Raw genomic sequence first — 13,666 nt, 5'->3', positions numbered from 1 at the left:
TTTTTTTTGGTAGATTTATTTATTTTATGCATATGAGTACATTGCATTTCAGACACACCAGAAGACGGCATTAGTTCCCATTATGGATGGTTGAGAGCCAACATGTGGTTGCTGGGAATTGAACTCAGGACCTCTGGAAGAGCAGTCGATGCTCTTAACCGCTGAGCCATCTCTCCAGACCCGAAGATAATATTTTTATTCATTAATATTTATTTAGATTATAGTCTTTTATTATTTTTCATTTATCGGATTACATTCTCTCGCCATTCTTCCCCATTCAGTTTATGCATGCTCTTTGTTGAGCAGACAGAAGTATAACTTCCCTCCCTTGCTTGAAGTACACAGATAACATGGATAAGCAAACCGCGCCACTCGCTGGCCCCGCCTTCTACGAGCCAAGTGTCCCTAAGGACCCCCCCCCCGCCCCCCCAACCGGCTGTTTTCCTAGATGCCTATCTGCGAATCCCCACCTCCTTAATTGGAGCTGCCTATCAGCCGGCCTACGGCCACGGGCCACTGAAGCCCCTACGTAGGGCTGTTTCCGGAGATGCCTACGTGCGGGCGGCAGGCGAGGCTCGGCCCTGCCGTCGGGATTCTGGGCAAGAGCGCGGCACGGGACTGTGCGCGCGGCGCTTCAGGCATTGCGGCGGGCAGCCCGGGCTCCGGTGCGCCGCGGGTGTGGGAAGACCCCGGCGCCAGCCTTGGCGCAAGGGCTAGTGGACGCGGCAGTGGCGACGGCGACGGGCGTTGCGAGCGAGTCCGCTACTTGTTTGTGGGTCGTACTTCTTCGGCGGTGCTCCGGTGCTGACTGATTGTAGGGCAGCCAGCGCCATGTCTGTGAGCGAGATCTTCGTGGAGCTGCAGGGCTTTTTGGCTGCCGAGCAGGACATCCGAGAGGCGAGCCCCCTTCCTCCCCATCTCCTTTTTTTCTTTTCCTAGCCAGGCTGGTCCAGTTGGCCTGGTCCTGCTCGGTCTCTCGTTTTCAGGCCCGATGGGTTTAGGTTAGGCCGCCTCTTGGTTCCGGATTCGACTTCTCAGCGTCATGTACCTCTTAGAATATCACCTTTCCTAGTTCAGTATTCCAGTCCCAGGCTCGGTTAACGCCCGTGGCTAACCAGCACATCTTTTCTATATTGGCTGCTGGTATTTTTTTTTTTTTAAATAGCACTTGCGGTCTTTCTTTAAGCAAAAAGCTCTTCTGTAGCTTCTCATCCCGCATAAAAAATTTAAAAAAAATCTAGATTCTCCGGTGGCTCACAAGGTCTCTTTCCCCGCTCTCCTTTTATTTACACTCGTTACTGTGTGTGTGTTTAAGTTAACTTTTTATTCGTCTAATGCTCCAGATATTGCTCTGTCTGAGGACCCTTGGTTGTATTATCTGCTTTTGCTGGAATTAGTTTATTTTCTGCTCTCTGGCTGTTTTCCTTTTGCGCGTGAGACAGGATCTTGATGTGTAGTAGCCTTGGGTGACCTCGAACTCGAACCTGTAGCCTTCAGCGTTTTCAGTGCTGAAATTAACACGTGCAAAATTTATAGTCCTTATTTTGACTGCTTTTCTGTTAGCTCCTAAAATCGTGAGAAATTGAGAAAAAAAAACCCATTTATCCGTCCTATTGCTAGAAGGAGTTGCTTGCGTCTCTGATGTTTGCATAATGCCCATAACTAAATGTGCTCAGAGAATGTGTGCAAAATGAATGAATGAAAATCAGTCACCACTTTGTATTTAAGTTTTTGTTCTATAGAGAACATTTACATTGTCAGTTATTCATTTATATAGTGTCTCAGTTGGGTTCTTGAGCAGGTGGCTATTTTTCTTTCACGGCTACTTGTAGAATTTGAGGCTTTTTTAGCAGCTCCTTGAGTTGTGACAAGAAGAAATTACTGGAAGAGTTTGGATTCACACCTGAAGAATCCCTTCTTGTGAAAGTCTGAGAGCTGTGACTGAATGTGAGGGTGTGGTAGCATGTTTGTAGGCGACTCTGCTGAAGATTACACTGACCTTATCTGGCTTTTGTTTTTAATTCTCTCTAGGAAATACGAAAAGTTGTACAGAGTTTAGAACAAACTGCTCGAGAGATTTTGACCCTACTTCAAGGGGTCCACCAGGGTACTGGATTTCAGGACAGTAAGTTTTTTTGCTTTGATGTTTGAAAAAATTTTTAAATTTTTTTGTCCAACATATCACTCTTAAGTCCATTAAAAGGACATACTGAGTACACTTTTGTCATTTATTGTGAGGAGTGTTTATTATGCTTTTATTTATTTATTATTGTGAGTGAAAATTGGAGAATAGGGGTTTGGTCATTTTGAGGATTTACGATATTCTTGATATTTTGGTTGCTTTTCCATGTGTGTATAGTGTGGTTTAAATAGGAATGTTGTTTTGCTATGTTAGTCTATTGGTGTGTGTGTGTGAGAGAGAGAACGGGAGTCTTGCTTTGTTGCCCAGGCTGTGTTGAGTTGTGTTCCTCTCACCTGAACCTCAGACTTCAGTGAGTTTCATTACAGTTGGCACATGTGAGTCTTTGTGTGTATTTTAATGAATGATTCTAATGATTGAATGCCTTTTTTTCTTTAAATTTTTTTTCTATTTTTACTTTCTTTTTTTGAATGCCTTTTAATATACATTTGTAGATAATAAAGTGCCAGGTATAAAATGTTTTAAAATTCATGTTTATAGTCAGCCCTTTGTTGAGATTCTAATATGTCAAGTTAGACATGAATCCCTTTGTACAATGCAGCCAGCATAGCTGAGAGCTGAAGTTATTTTCTGATACACAGCTTACAGGTTACCAAGGCAAGTCATTTATGCAATGATGTAAAATTTATCAATCTGAGAATAGTCAGTAAAGTTCTTTTTTTTTTTTGACCATGGGAGGTAGAAATAGTCTTGATTTTTGGTGTGTGAGGACTTACAGGAAAAGTAGCTGAGGACTAATGGCCTCAGATTTCAAGGTGATTAATGCCCACATAGACTCCATAGATGATTTAGCAAGAACTACATTGGCAATTTGGTAAGTTTTTCATTATTAAATTTTGTTATCTTTTATGATCAGTTCCAAAGAGGTGCTTGAAAGCGAGAGAACATTTCAGTACAGTAAAAACACATCTCACGTCCCTGAAGACCAAGTTCCCCGCTGAGCAGTATTACAGGTTTGTAAGAAAAACAGTGCTCATTTAGAGCATTATATTTTTGTTTAAAGAAAGGAGAAATAGAGGTATTGAATAATTATGAATTAGTGACTTCTGCTTACGAATAGGCAGAAGTCTTTGTAGAAATAACAACAAAGAATCGCATTGATAATGGTGTCAGGAAAACTAGTGTTTTAATATTTCCTTTTTTTTTTTTTTTTAAACTAAAGACAATTTGTAAGGTAACCATTGCTTTTTAAAAAAATTGCTATTTTTTGAGATTGTAATTTGATTTCAACATTTCTCTCTTCCCTTCGTTCTTCCAAGCTTTCATATCCCCCCTCCATTCTTTTTCAAATTCATGACCTCTCTTCTTGCTAGTTTGCAAGAAGAGATATGCATATGTATATTTTGACCCTATTTCAGGGTGTCTATTGGGGCACTGGGTTTTAGGACAGTACGATCTTTGCTATGATTTTCAAGATTTTTATCCAATTTTATCAAACTCTAATAAGTCACTTTCTATTAAGAAGACATGCTCAGTAGGTCTGTGTCATTTTTTGTATGAAACATCCGTTATGCTTTCTTTATAGTGAGTAAAGTTGTTATACATTGTTGAATGTTCAGTATTCTTTTTTTTTTTTTTTTTTTGGTTTTTTGAGACAGGGTTTCTCTGTGTAGCCCTGGCTTTCCTGGAACTCACTCTGTAGACCAGGCTGGCCTTGAACTCAGAAATTTGCCTGCCTCTGCCTTCCAAGTGCTGGGATTAAAGGTGTGCGCCCCATGCCCAGCTTGAATGTTCAGTATTCTTAATTTTAAGATTATACTATTTTTATATCAGTAGTGAAGAAATACTGCTAGTTTTGATTATGAAATACAGCTTTAAAAATGATTTGGGTTTTATAGACATTAAACTGTAAACAACTATATTTCTGTGTTTGTGAACTATAATAAATAAGAATCCAGAAATTTCTACTTCTTTTTTTGTTTTTTAAAGATTTATTATTCATTTGAATACACTGTAGCTGTTTTCAGACACACCAGAAGAGGGCATAAGACCCTGTTACAGATGAACCACTGTGTGGTTGCTGGGAATTGAACTCAGGACCTCTGGAAGAGCAGTCAGTGCTCTTAACCACTGAGCCTTCTCTCCAGTCCTCTGCTTGTCTTTGTAGTTAACAAAGATGCTGTTTTAAAGATGTACACTCAATTAATAAATGTGACATGTGTGCATAGGGCATGGATGGCAAGCCACTGGTGAGAGTCAAGGATCTTTGTTTGTTTTGGAGTCCCGTGTGGTGGCCTGCTTTTTAGATTCTGCAGTTATATTCTGACACAGTCATATTTGGGTTTTACCTTTAGCAACCCTTTAAATATAAAAGCAATGGGGTGTAGTGGCTCACTCTTGTAATTTCAGGAGTTTTGAGGTGGAGGCAGGAGGATCAGGAATTTAAGGACACCTTTGGCTATATTTGTGAATTCAAATCCAGCTAGGTGAGATCCCGTCTCAAAACAAGCAGAAATCAAAACAGACCTGCTGATTACCATGGTAAAGTAATGAAGGAAAAGTCCACAGCAGTAAAGCTGGCAGGACTGAAAGACTCTCTGCACCTGGAGGTTACTCACATGGATAGCCCTAGAGCTGGCTTTCTTGACCTGTGTCTATTTTCTGTTGAGTAACTTTAAAAAAAAAAGAAAGAAAAAGACAAGGTACTGCTGTGTAGTTCTGGCTGGTCTGAAGTTTGCTGTGTAGATGAGGTGCTGACCTGAAATTATTACTGATACTTATTTCTGCCTTGACTGTCCAAGTACTGAGATTACAAGCATGTGCCACCATGACCAGCACTTTGTTTACCTATTTATTATCTGTCTGCCTGTCTCTCTGTGTGTCAAGAGTTTTGCTATGTAGCCTGGACCATCTATTTGTTTACTTAATTATTTATTTGTTTATTGAATCAGTTTAGCTATGTAGCCTGGAGCATCCTCATCAAGTGCTTCCTGAGTCCTGGCATTATATGTGTGTGCTACTATGTCCAATGAGGAATATGTTTTGAATTTGCTGCCACATTGGAATATCAGAAGTCAGCCATGGTGGCACATACCAGTAATCTCACTACTTTGGAGGCAATTGATGCAATCCTAGCTACTTTGCTCTATATAGCAAATTTCAGACCAGCCAAGGCTATGTAGTGTGATGCTATGTTTTTATTAAAGATTTATTTATTTATTATATATAAGTACACTGTAGCTGTCTTCAGATACACCAGAAGAGGGCATCAGATATCATTACAGATGGTTGTGAGCCACCATGTGGTTGCTGGGATTTGAACTCAGGACCTCTGGAAGAGCAGTCAGTGCTTTTAACCACTGAGCATCTCTCCAGCCCCAGTGATACTATGTTTTTAAAAAATGGAAGACTCCTCTCCTCCAGCCCCTGAAGAAAGAAGAAAATCGGGAGGCATGGCACAAATACTCAAGGTTGAGGAATTTTCACCTTTTTGGTAGAGCTTGTAGGTTGATTGTTTATTTTGGTTTTATGAGGCTGGGCTTGCTGTGTTGCCTAGCTGTTCTCACACCTCTGGACTCCAGTGATTTGAGGTCTCCTGAGAGCTGGGATTTCAAGTGTGCCACCACACATGTGCTGCCAGAGTTTTTATTATGGCCTCCTTTTTGGTTGTATGATAATTTAGTGATTTAGGATTTGATTGTAGGCAGACTTGGTGCTGGAGAAGGATTTGAGAGTTCTACATCTTGATTCATAAGTAGCAGAAGGAGACTTTGTGCCACACTGGGTGTAGCTTGAGCATAGGAGACCTCAAAGCCTGCCTCCACAGTGATGCACTTCCTCCAATAAGGCCACACGTACTCCAACAAGGCTACATCTTCTAATACTGCCATTCCCTGTGGGCCAACAAGCATTCAAACATGGGTTTATGAGGGCTATACCTATTCAAGCTACCACAGTTGTCTTGAACATCTCACCCTCCTGTCTTGACCTCCTGAATGCTAGCATTACATATATTTATGCCCCAAGCCTAGTTTATGCTGTTTGTGGAGTAGAAACTGTATGTACTAAGCTAAACACTCTGTCAGCTGTGCCCTCATTCATAGTCTTTAGGTTTCTTAATTTTGTCTTTAAGACTATTGAAAACCTTTAGTTAAATTGATAAACATGTCTTTAGTTTTAATTTTCATTTCATTAAAAAATTGGACTGTGCTTCTCATTGTTTATACTTATAGGTAAATACTACACTTCTAAACTTGTCAGATTCATACCATATCTATTTAATGTATTTGAGTGCTGAGTTGCTTCTGTTTGTTTTATATATTGGGGTTGTCCATAAGATTTTGTTTGTAGAAAAACCCTATTTCTAAGCTTTTGGGATGAGCCATATTGAGTGTGTCCTTGTGGCAGTCCTTAACCTGATACTTGCCATGCCATTTTTGCAGGTTTCATGAGCATTGGCGGTTCGTGCTTCAGCGCCTGGTCTTCCTGGCAGCATTTGTGGTATATTTGGAAACAGAGACCCTGGTGACCCGAGAGGCTGTTACAGAGATTCTTGGCAGTAAGTGTTTCAGTGTGATCTGTAGAATCACGCACATTAGCTTAGGTTTTGTCTCTCTCTGAGTGTGTGTTCGTGTGTGTGTGTTCGTGTGTGTGTGTGTGTGTGTGTGTGGTCAGAGCGACAGCTCTGGGTGTTCTTCCTTAGGCACTGTCTACTTAAGAACATGGAAGGTGTGGTGCTCCTGTGGAGCTCAGGGCAGCTTGGGCGTTGGTCCCCTTCCATCAGCCAGTCAGTTCCCAGCACTGAACTGAGGTGGTCAGGCTTGGCAGTGAGCATGAAGAGTGCGTAGTGGTGTCTGTGAGTGGCTGAGGGTGAGGCCTTCAGAAGCTAGAGCAGGTTTTGTGCATGTGTACGTTTGTTCTGTCCTAAATTGCTTTCATAGCATTACTGTCCTTTATTCTGAATTTAAAAATTTTTTTTAATTTTTAGTTGAACCAGATCGGGAAAAAGGGTTTCATCTGGATGTGGAAGATTATCTCTCAGGAGTTTTAATTCTTGCCAGTGAACTGGTAAGAAATGTGTGTGTCGGGGTAGTCCTGTGTGTGCAAGTACATACTGAGGTTCGGGAATCACCACACAAATCCCTCAGACTCCAGTCTCAGTTAAACAGGGCTGGTTTATTGAGCTCATACCCCAAGACTGATCGATCAAGGCTGTAGCTCAGACTTGGGAGCTGAAAGCAAGGACCTGGAACATTTATCAGGATCTACGTATAAAGGAAAAACCCACAGTGAGCTCATGTGCAGGTGTAGGAAGTATTGCCTTTTGGTTCTGGTTCAAGCTATTTTGGCTAGCTAGACATAACAGTTTTAACTGACCTTTATTCTGATTGGTCCTAAGTGGAGCTTATGGTTGTGAAATTTCTTAAGATTATCAAATCTCAGAACATACAGAACATATAGGGTGTGTGGCTCTGACTCAAGCTATTTTTCTGGCTCAGGCATGGAACAAAGTGGCTTTAGCTGTGGTAGAGGGGTAGACCTCAACAGTGTGTATCTGGAGACCAGAGGACAACCTTGCTGTCATTCTTTGTGCTGGTTATCTTTTTTTTGGAAGAAAAAAGTCTTGTTTAGTGTGTATGTATGTACATACCCTGGAGTGTGCATGGAGATCACAGGACAGATTTTCGTAGGTTTTCTTGTTCCACCATGTGGGTCCTGGAGATGGAACTCAGATCATTTACCCACTGAACTACCCACTGTAGGTCAAAACTTGTTCTTGAGAGACAGGGTTTCTCTGCCTAACCTATTTGGTGAAAGAGATGGATATTTTAAAGAGATTGAAATTTTAAGAATATGTAAAGACTGTGGGACTTTTAAATTTATTTAGATCTTGGGGATGAATAAGAATGTAAGGGTTGAGGCTTACTAGTGATGTGTTTGTGTGTCAAGTTGACAAGGGGTCAATTGTACTGGCTAGTTTTGTGTCAACTTGACACAGCTGGGGTTATCACAGAGAAAGGAGCTTCAGTTGAGGAAATGCCTCCATGAGATCCAACTGTAAGGCATTTTCTCAATTAGTGATCAAGGGGGAAAGGCCCCTTGTGGGTGGGACCATCTCTGGGCTGGTAGTCTTGGTTCTATAAGAGAGCAGGCTGAGCAAGCCAGGGGAAGCAAGCCAGTAAAGAACATCCCTCCATGGCCTCTGCATCAGCTCCTGCTCCCTGCCCTGCTCGAGTTCCAGTCTCTTTCACCAAACAGGTTAGGCAGGCTAGCCAGCAGGTCTCAAATATCTATACCTGTCTGCATCTCCCCGACTTTGGGATTATAACTACATTGCCACCATGCCTAACTTTTGTTTAAACATGGATTCTGGGGACCACACTCAGGTCCTGATGCTTGCAGGGCAAACACTTTACCAACTCACCTCTCTCCAGCACACCAGGCACTGTTTTGAATTTCCTGCTACTGTTTCATTTTCAGCTTTTAAAATGGCTGCCTGAACTGAAGAAGTCTTAGGGTCTTTTTAGGCCCTGTAGCTATAGAGGGATTTTAATCTGGCAGCATGGCTACTCTGGCTCGAATACAGACACAGTTTTAGTACTCACCTTTAGTCCTAAACAATGAAGATAAAGTTTGTAGAGAGTGATATCTAATTGAGAGTATGATCCCCAGAATCCATGTTTAAACAAACGTTAGGCATGGTGGCAATGCATTTATAATCCCAAAGTGAAATCAGAGAAAGATTTGACAGAATAGGCTATGCCTAACTCTTAGGAGAACAGAGAGGAAAGAGAGTCTACCTAAGAGAGAGAAAAGGAGAATGGGAAGTTTTACAGAGAGAGTTTTACAGAGACAGGTTAAAGGGAGAACAAGCTAGACACAGGTGAAGGTAGAATGAGCCAGAGAATGTGAAAGAGCCAGAAGATTAGAACAGATTGCCAAGCTGGTCGTGGTGGTGAAACCTTTAATCCCAGCACTTGGGAAGCAGAGGCAGGTGAATTTCTGAGTTCAAGGCCAGCCTGGTCTACAGAGCGAGTTCCAGGACAGCCAGGACACAGAGAAACCCTGTCTTGAAAAAACAAACAAACACAAACAAAAAGAACAGATTGCCAAAGTTAGTATGAGGGCAAGCAGAACAATTCAGTCAGAAGCTGAAAGAAGCTAGGTTGAATCAGTCAGTGTGTAGAGGAGTTTCGAACCAGAACTGCTGTATTGACCAGCCGGCCAGCCAGAGTTCAGAAAGACCTAAAAAGTATAAGCTTACTCAGTAGTACATACGTCTCAGAGGCTAAAAACATTCTAGGCCTAGATACTGTAGATTGTATGGAGGCTGGAAGCTTCCAGGACTAGACGTAGGGAGTAAACTGAGGCAGAAAGCCTTGGATGTGATCATTACATTAGGTGAATAAAAGTTGCTTATACATCTAGCAGTCATGAGGCCGTCATTGATAGCATTGTATATGTCACAGTTAACAGTTAGGGTAGGGTCAGAAACATGCCAGTTCAGATGCTAAGGGAAGGAACTGTACATTTACTAGTGGGCACCTTTTGTTGTTGTTGTGTTTTTTTGTTTTTTTTTGTTTTTTTTTGTGACGGGGTTTCTATTTGTAACCTTGGCTGTCCTGGAATTTGCTTGGTAGACAGACTGGCCTTGAATTCACCAAAATCTAAATGCCTCTGCCTTCCGAGTGCTGGTATTATAGGTGTGCACCACCTCTTGGCCTAATGAGTACCCTTTTTTGAGACAAGATTTCCTGAAACCCAAATGGGCCTTGAATTCACTATGCAGCTATATAGCTGAGGGTGACCTTGAACTCTTGATTCTTCTGCCTCTACCTTCCAAGTGCTGTGATTTATGAAGTTTTAATTTAAAAGATTGTAATACCTACCCCTTTCTTCTAGAAGTGTCATGACATTTCTGACAACTGTATTAATTCATAGAGTAATTTTAGAGAACAAATTAACTGTGTAGGTTAGTGAAAATTTGAGACATTCTCAACATGGAAATGGGGAGGGGGATACAGAAGCCCATTGAAAAATTGTATCACCAACTCTGACTTGTTAGAGGCAGCTGATCAGCAGGCTTGAACCTGAGCACTGTCATACTGTTAGTGGCTGGGGTGAAGTGTCTTGAATACTATGTGTTGGTATATGTTGAAGTCCCTTCTCAGGGAATCCTGGCAGAATGGATAGGACTTCATGGGGAAGGAGATCTTGTGAGTTGGGTCTTCAAATCCTACCCGGCCTTCAAGACGGTTGAGCTGACTTAATTTTGACTTCTTACCTGTCTGTCTTATTAATTCTAGGTGGCCAGGTGAACTCTCAGTAGTGTATTATTAGATAGGTAATCATGTGGCCTATGTTTGAAAAGATACCTGTGATTGTTGTGACAGGTTTTCTGTTCTATACAGTAGCTATTGAGCTGTAAAAATGACATTTGCTTAATTTACTATAACTTTATTTCATAATAGCCAGCTAAAGTCATTAGAGATTTTAGAAGATGCTCATTATGTCCATCACGTGTAGCAGACATTGCCTCAGTTCTGGTGGCGTTTGTTTCAGAGAACCTTCTGTTTTAATGTGCTTACATGTAAGCATCTTGAATACAGAACATCAGTTCAGTGTAGCTGTTTCAATTTGAGCTTCTAGCTGTGATTAGTGGGAAGGTGTGGAGGGAGAACCCACATAGTGATGTATCCGATTTCTTTCTCCCTGTGCAGTCGAGGCTGTCTGTCAACAGTGTCACTGCTGGAGACTACTCTCGGCCCCTTCACATTTCTACTTTCATCAATGAGCTGGATTCTGGTTTTCGTCTTCTCAATCTGAAAAATGACTCCCTGAGGAAGCGCTACGACGGCTTGAAGTACGATGTGAAGAAAGTAGAGGAGGTGGTCTATGACCTTTCCATCCGAGGCTTCAATAAGGAGACAGCAGCGGCTTGTGGTGAAAAATAGGAGCTTTTCCCTGGGGCTGGCCTTGCTGGCGCCGCAGTTGCCAGGGAGGGCTAGCTCAGTGCCTCTTCCTGTAGTTAGCACACCAGTTGCTAAACACTGCGCTTTATTTTCGTAACCAGCTGTGTGCTGTGAGTGTCAGAATTGAAATACTTTTTGGATCTAAACAAAAAAAAAAAAAAGAAAAAGAAACCTTTCCACGGATGGGGTTTTTTTGTTGATTTTCAGTGCACTTGCCGTGCCGTGTTGTCGTCGTATTACCATTTTGTCAACAGTGTGAATGTTGGTCCCTTGGTAAAAGTCCTTTCTTGCTTACCTGACTGTTGATGTACTGACTGACAGGTTTGTTGTCTTGTTTGTAATTTCTCCCACAAGTAAACAATGATGTTTTCTAGGTCCAGATTAGTCCTCCATTTCCAGCTATAGCCTGGATGCAGTGTGAGAATAAAATGGTTGACAAGCAAGGGAACTTTATTTTGCCCATCTTAAGTCTTGTAAGTGAGTTGAATTTTTTGCCTAGGAAATTTGAGGCCCCGACTCTGTCCCTGCTACTAAAACAGAGCAGATGAAACTGTACAGTTCAACCCAGCAAGGTCAAGGTAGAAAGAGCCTCTGGAAAAGCGTTGTGATGTCTTGTGTTGGGTTAGAGCATCTGTTTTCTGACATCACCTTACACCCCGGCTGCCGTAGCAGTTAGTCTTTACACCTGCCTAGAGCTAACACCTGTGTGCTGTATTTGTAAACATGGAGACCTTTTCTCAGCAGCCAGCTAGAACTGGTCTGGGAGTAGAAAGCCATCCTCATGTATTCACTCCTTATCTGTACTGAGGAGTGGCTTCTTAGAGACATCAGTGCTGTTTGGAGTAGAAGAAAGTAAAATTTGGCTTTAAAAAATTCATGTGATTGGCAGTATTTTTTGGAATAAGAAATTGAAGGTTGTGATTCTGTCAGTACATTTAAAATGTATAGTTTAGGGTAGTCATGTAAACTTTGGGCTCCTCTATGCCCTCTCCTTTTCAGATCGCATAAGAATTCATATGTGGCCATTCTTGGGGTAGAACTGAAATTATTAAAGTCAAGGCTGGTGATGTAGCTTTTAGTGATAGACTTGCTTGGCAATGTGAGGCAATGGTCCATCCTAGGACTTCAAAAAACTGAAAGAAAAAAAGAAAAAAAAAACCCAACAAAAATAGTGTAGGTTTTTTTTTTTTTTGCACCCTCTGACAGGAAGCTGCTGCCATTACTAGTGTAATAGGAAGTACTCAGGGGTGTCACCCTTTCTTTCTTGGTAGCATTTTGGGCTTCATGTTTGTGCAGTGGGATCTTTGACACTGGCTTTTATCAGGCCATGGTTAGAGACTAACTGGAAAGTGGGGCCTGAAAGTGCAGGCTTGTGCTCCCAGGTACACAGGAGGCTGAGGCAGGAGATTGGCAAATTCAAGGCTTCAGGGGTAGCCTGTCTAACTGAGTGAGATCCTGTGACAAAAAAAAAAAAAAAAAAAAAAAAAAAAGACCACCCACCCCCACACACACACACAAGCAAAAAACAAAAAACACCAACCAAAAAGGCTGGGGGTATGTTTCAGTGACTTTCCCTCGCATGTTTGAGGCCTTGGGTTCAACCCTTCGTTGTGCAGCGAGCGGGGTGGCAGGAGGCTGACTCTAATTTCCCATCCTGAGGAATGAGCTGTGATTGCTGTATATTGTTGGACATGTAGACTAGCTTTCTTCATGGTTCTTTTTGCAGGGTTAGAGTAAGGTATTAGGCAATTTTTGTTAGTTTACCATTTGAGACAGGGTTTTGCTGGTAGTCCAGGCTGGCCTGGAACTCGCACCTCTGTTTCCGTTTCCTGAGTACAGGATTAGACTCTTGAAAGTGTCTGGGAAGGTAGAAGGCTTTTCAGTTGCATGGTAGTTTCACAGGCTCTTGCCTGTTCTTGTGGGTTCTGCTAGACATCATTAAAGCTCTTGTCAAAAGTTTCATATTTTCCTCTTTAGAGACAGAGGTTGTAATGTCCTGCCTGTAGTGTTGTCTAGGCTGGTCTCAACCTCCTGGGCTGAAGCTCTCCTCTTGCCTCAGCCTGTGAGCAGCTGGGACTCTAGGTCATTGCCACCATACATAACTCTTGAAATTCAGTTTCAGATGCAATGAACAAATTGCACTTAAAAGTGAAGGAGTATGTTCTAGTGTTGTGATTCTACTTGAGAGTTTAGAAGTGTCATGTTGATAATTAGTTGTGTTCGTTACTGGCTTGTAAAGCAATAAAACTGTTTTTGGTCTCTTTGTAAAGTAGTGTGCTGCTGTTTGAACTCTTCTTCTCTATGGAGAATCAAATTGTTCATGTTCTGCTGGCCAGTAGTGGCCCACACCTTTAATTCCAGCACTTGGTAGAGGCAGGTGGATTTCTGAGTTCGAGGTCAGCCTGGTCTACAGAGTAAGTTCCAGGACAGCCAGGGCTACACAGAGAAACCCTGTCTCAAAAAAAAAAATTTCATGTTCCTTGCTGGCTGAAGAAGCCTGGAGTGGTAAGCCTGAGCTGTTGTGTAAGGGTGACACCAACCAAGACACTAGTCA

General features: G+C 41.9%; 1 protein-coding gene across 3 annotated transcripts; it reads left to right on the top strand.

Moving 5' to 3' along the window:
- Positions 1 to 436: 436 nt before the first annotated feature.
- On the top strand, positions 437 to 13,384 carry Tsn (translin). 3 transcript variants are annotated; one of them, NM_011650.4, is made up of 6 exons: positions 552 to 897; positions 2,032 to 2,125; positions 3,057 to 3,153; positions 6,583 to 6,698; positions 7,128 to 7,207; positions 10,861 to 13,384. In NM_011650.4, exons 1-6 carry the CDS (start codon positions 832 to 834, stop codon positions 11,092 to 11,094), a joined length of 687 nt encoding a protein of 228 aa, NP_035780.1. In that variant the 5' UTR covers positions 552 to 831; the 3' UTR covers positions 11,095 to 13,384. The 3 variants fall into 3 exon arrangements, 2 of the variants coding, with proteins under 2 accessions (XP_030108858.1, NP_035780.1); NR_153836.1 differs by lacking the exon at positions 552 to 897 and adding an exon at positions 1,170 to 1,261; XM_030252998.1 differs by lacking the exon at positions 7,128 to 7,207 and having other exon boundaries at positions 437 to 897; positions 10,861 to 10,934.
- Positions 13,385 to 13,666: the final 282 nt, after the last annotated feature.

The sequence above is a fragment of the Mus musculus genome, chromosome 1 (genome assembly GCF_000001635.26).
Source record: "Mus musculus strain C57BL/6J chromosome 1, GRCm38.p6 C57BL/6J".
Classification (NCBI taxonomy): Eukaryota; Metazoa; Chordata; class Mammalia; order Rodentia; family Muridae; genus Mus; species Mus musculus.
The sequence above is the reverse complement of the archived record's forward strand: the minus strand, read 5'-3'. Positions and strand labels throughout refer to the sequence as shown.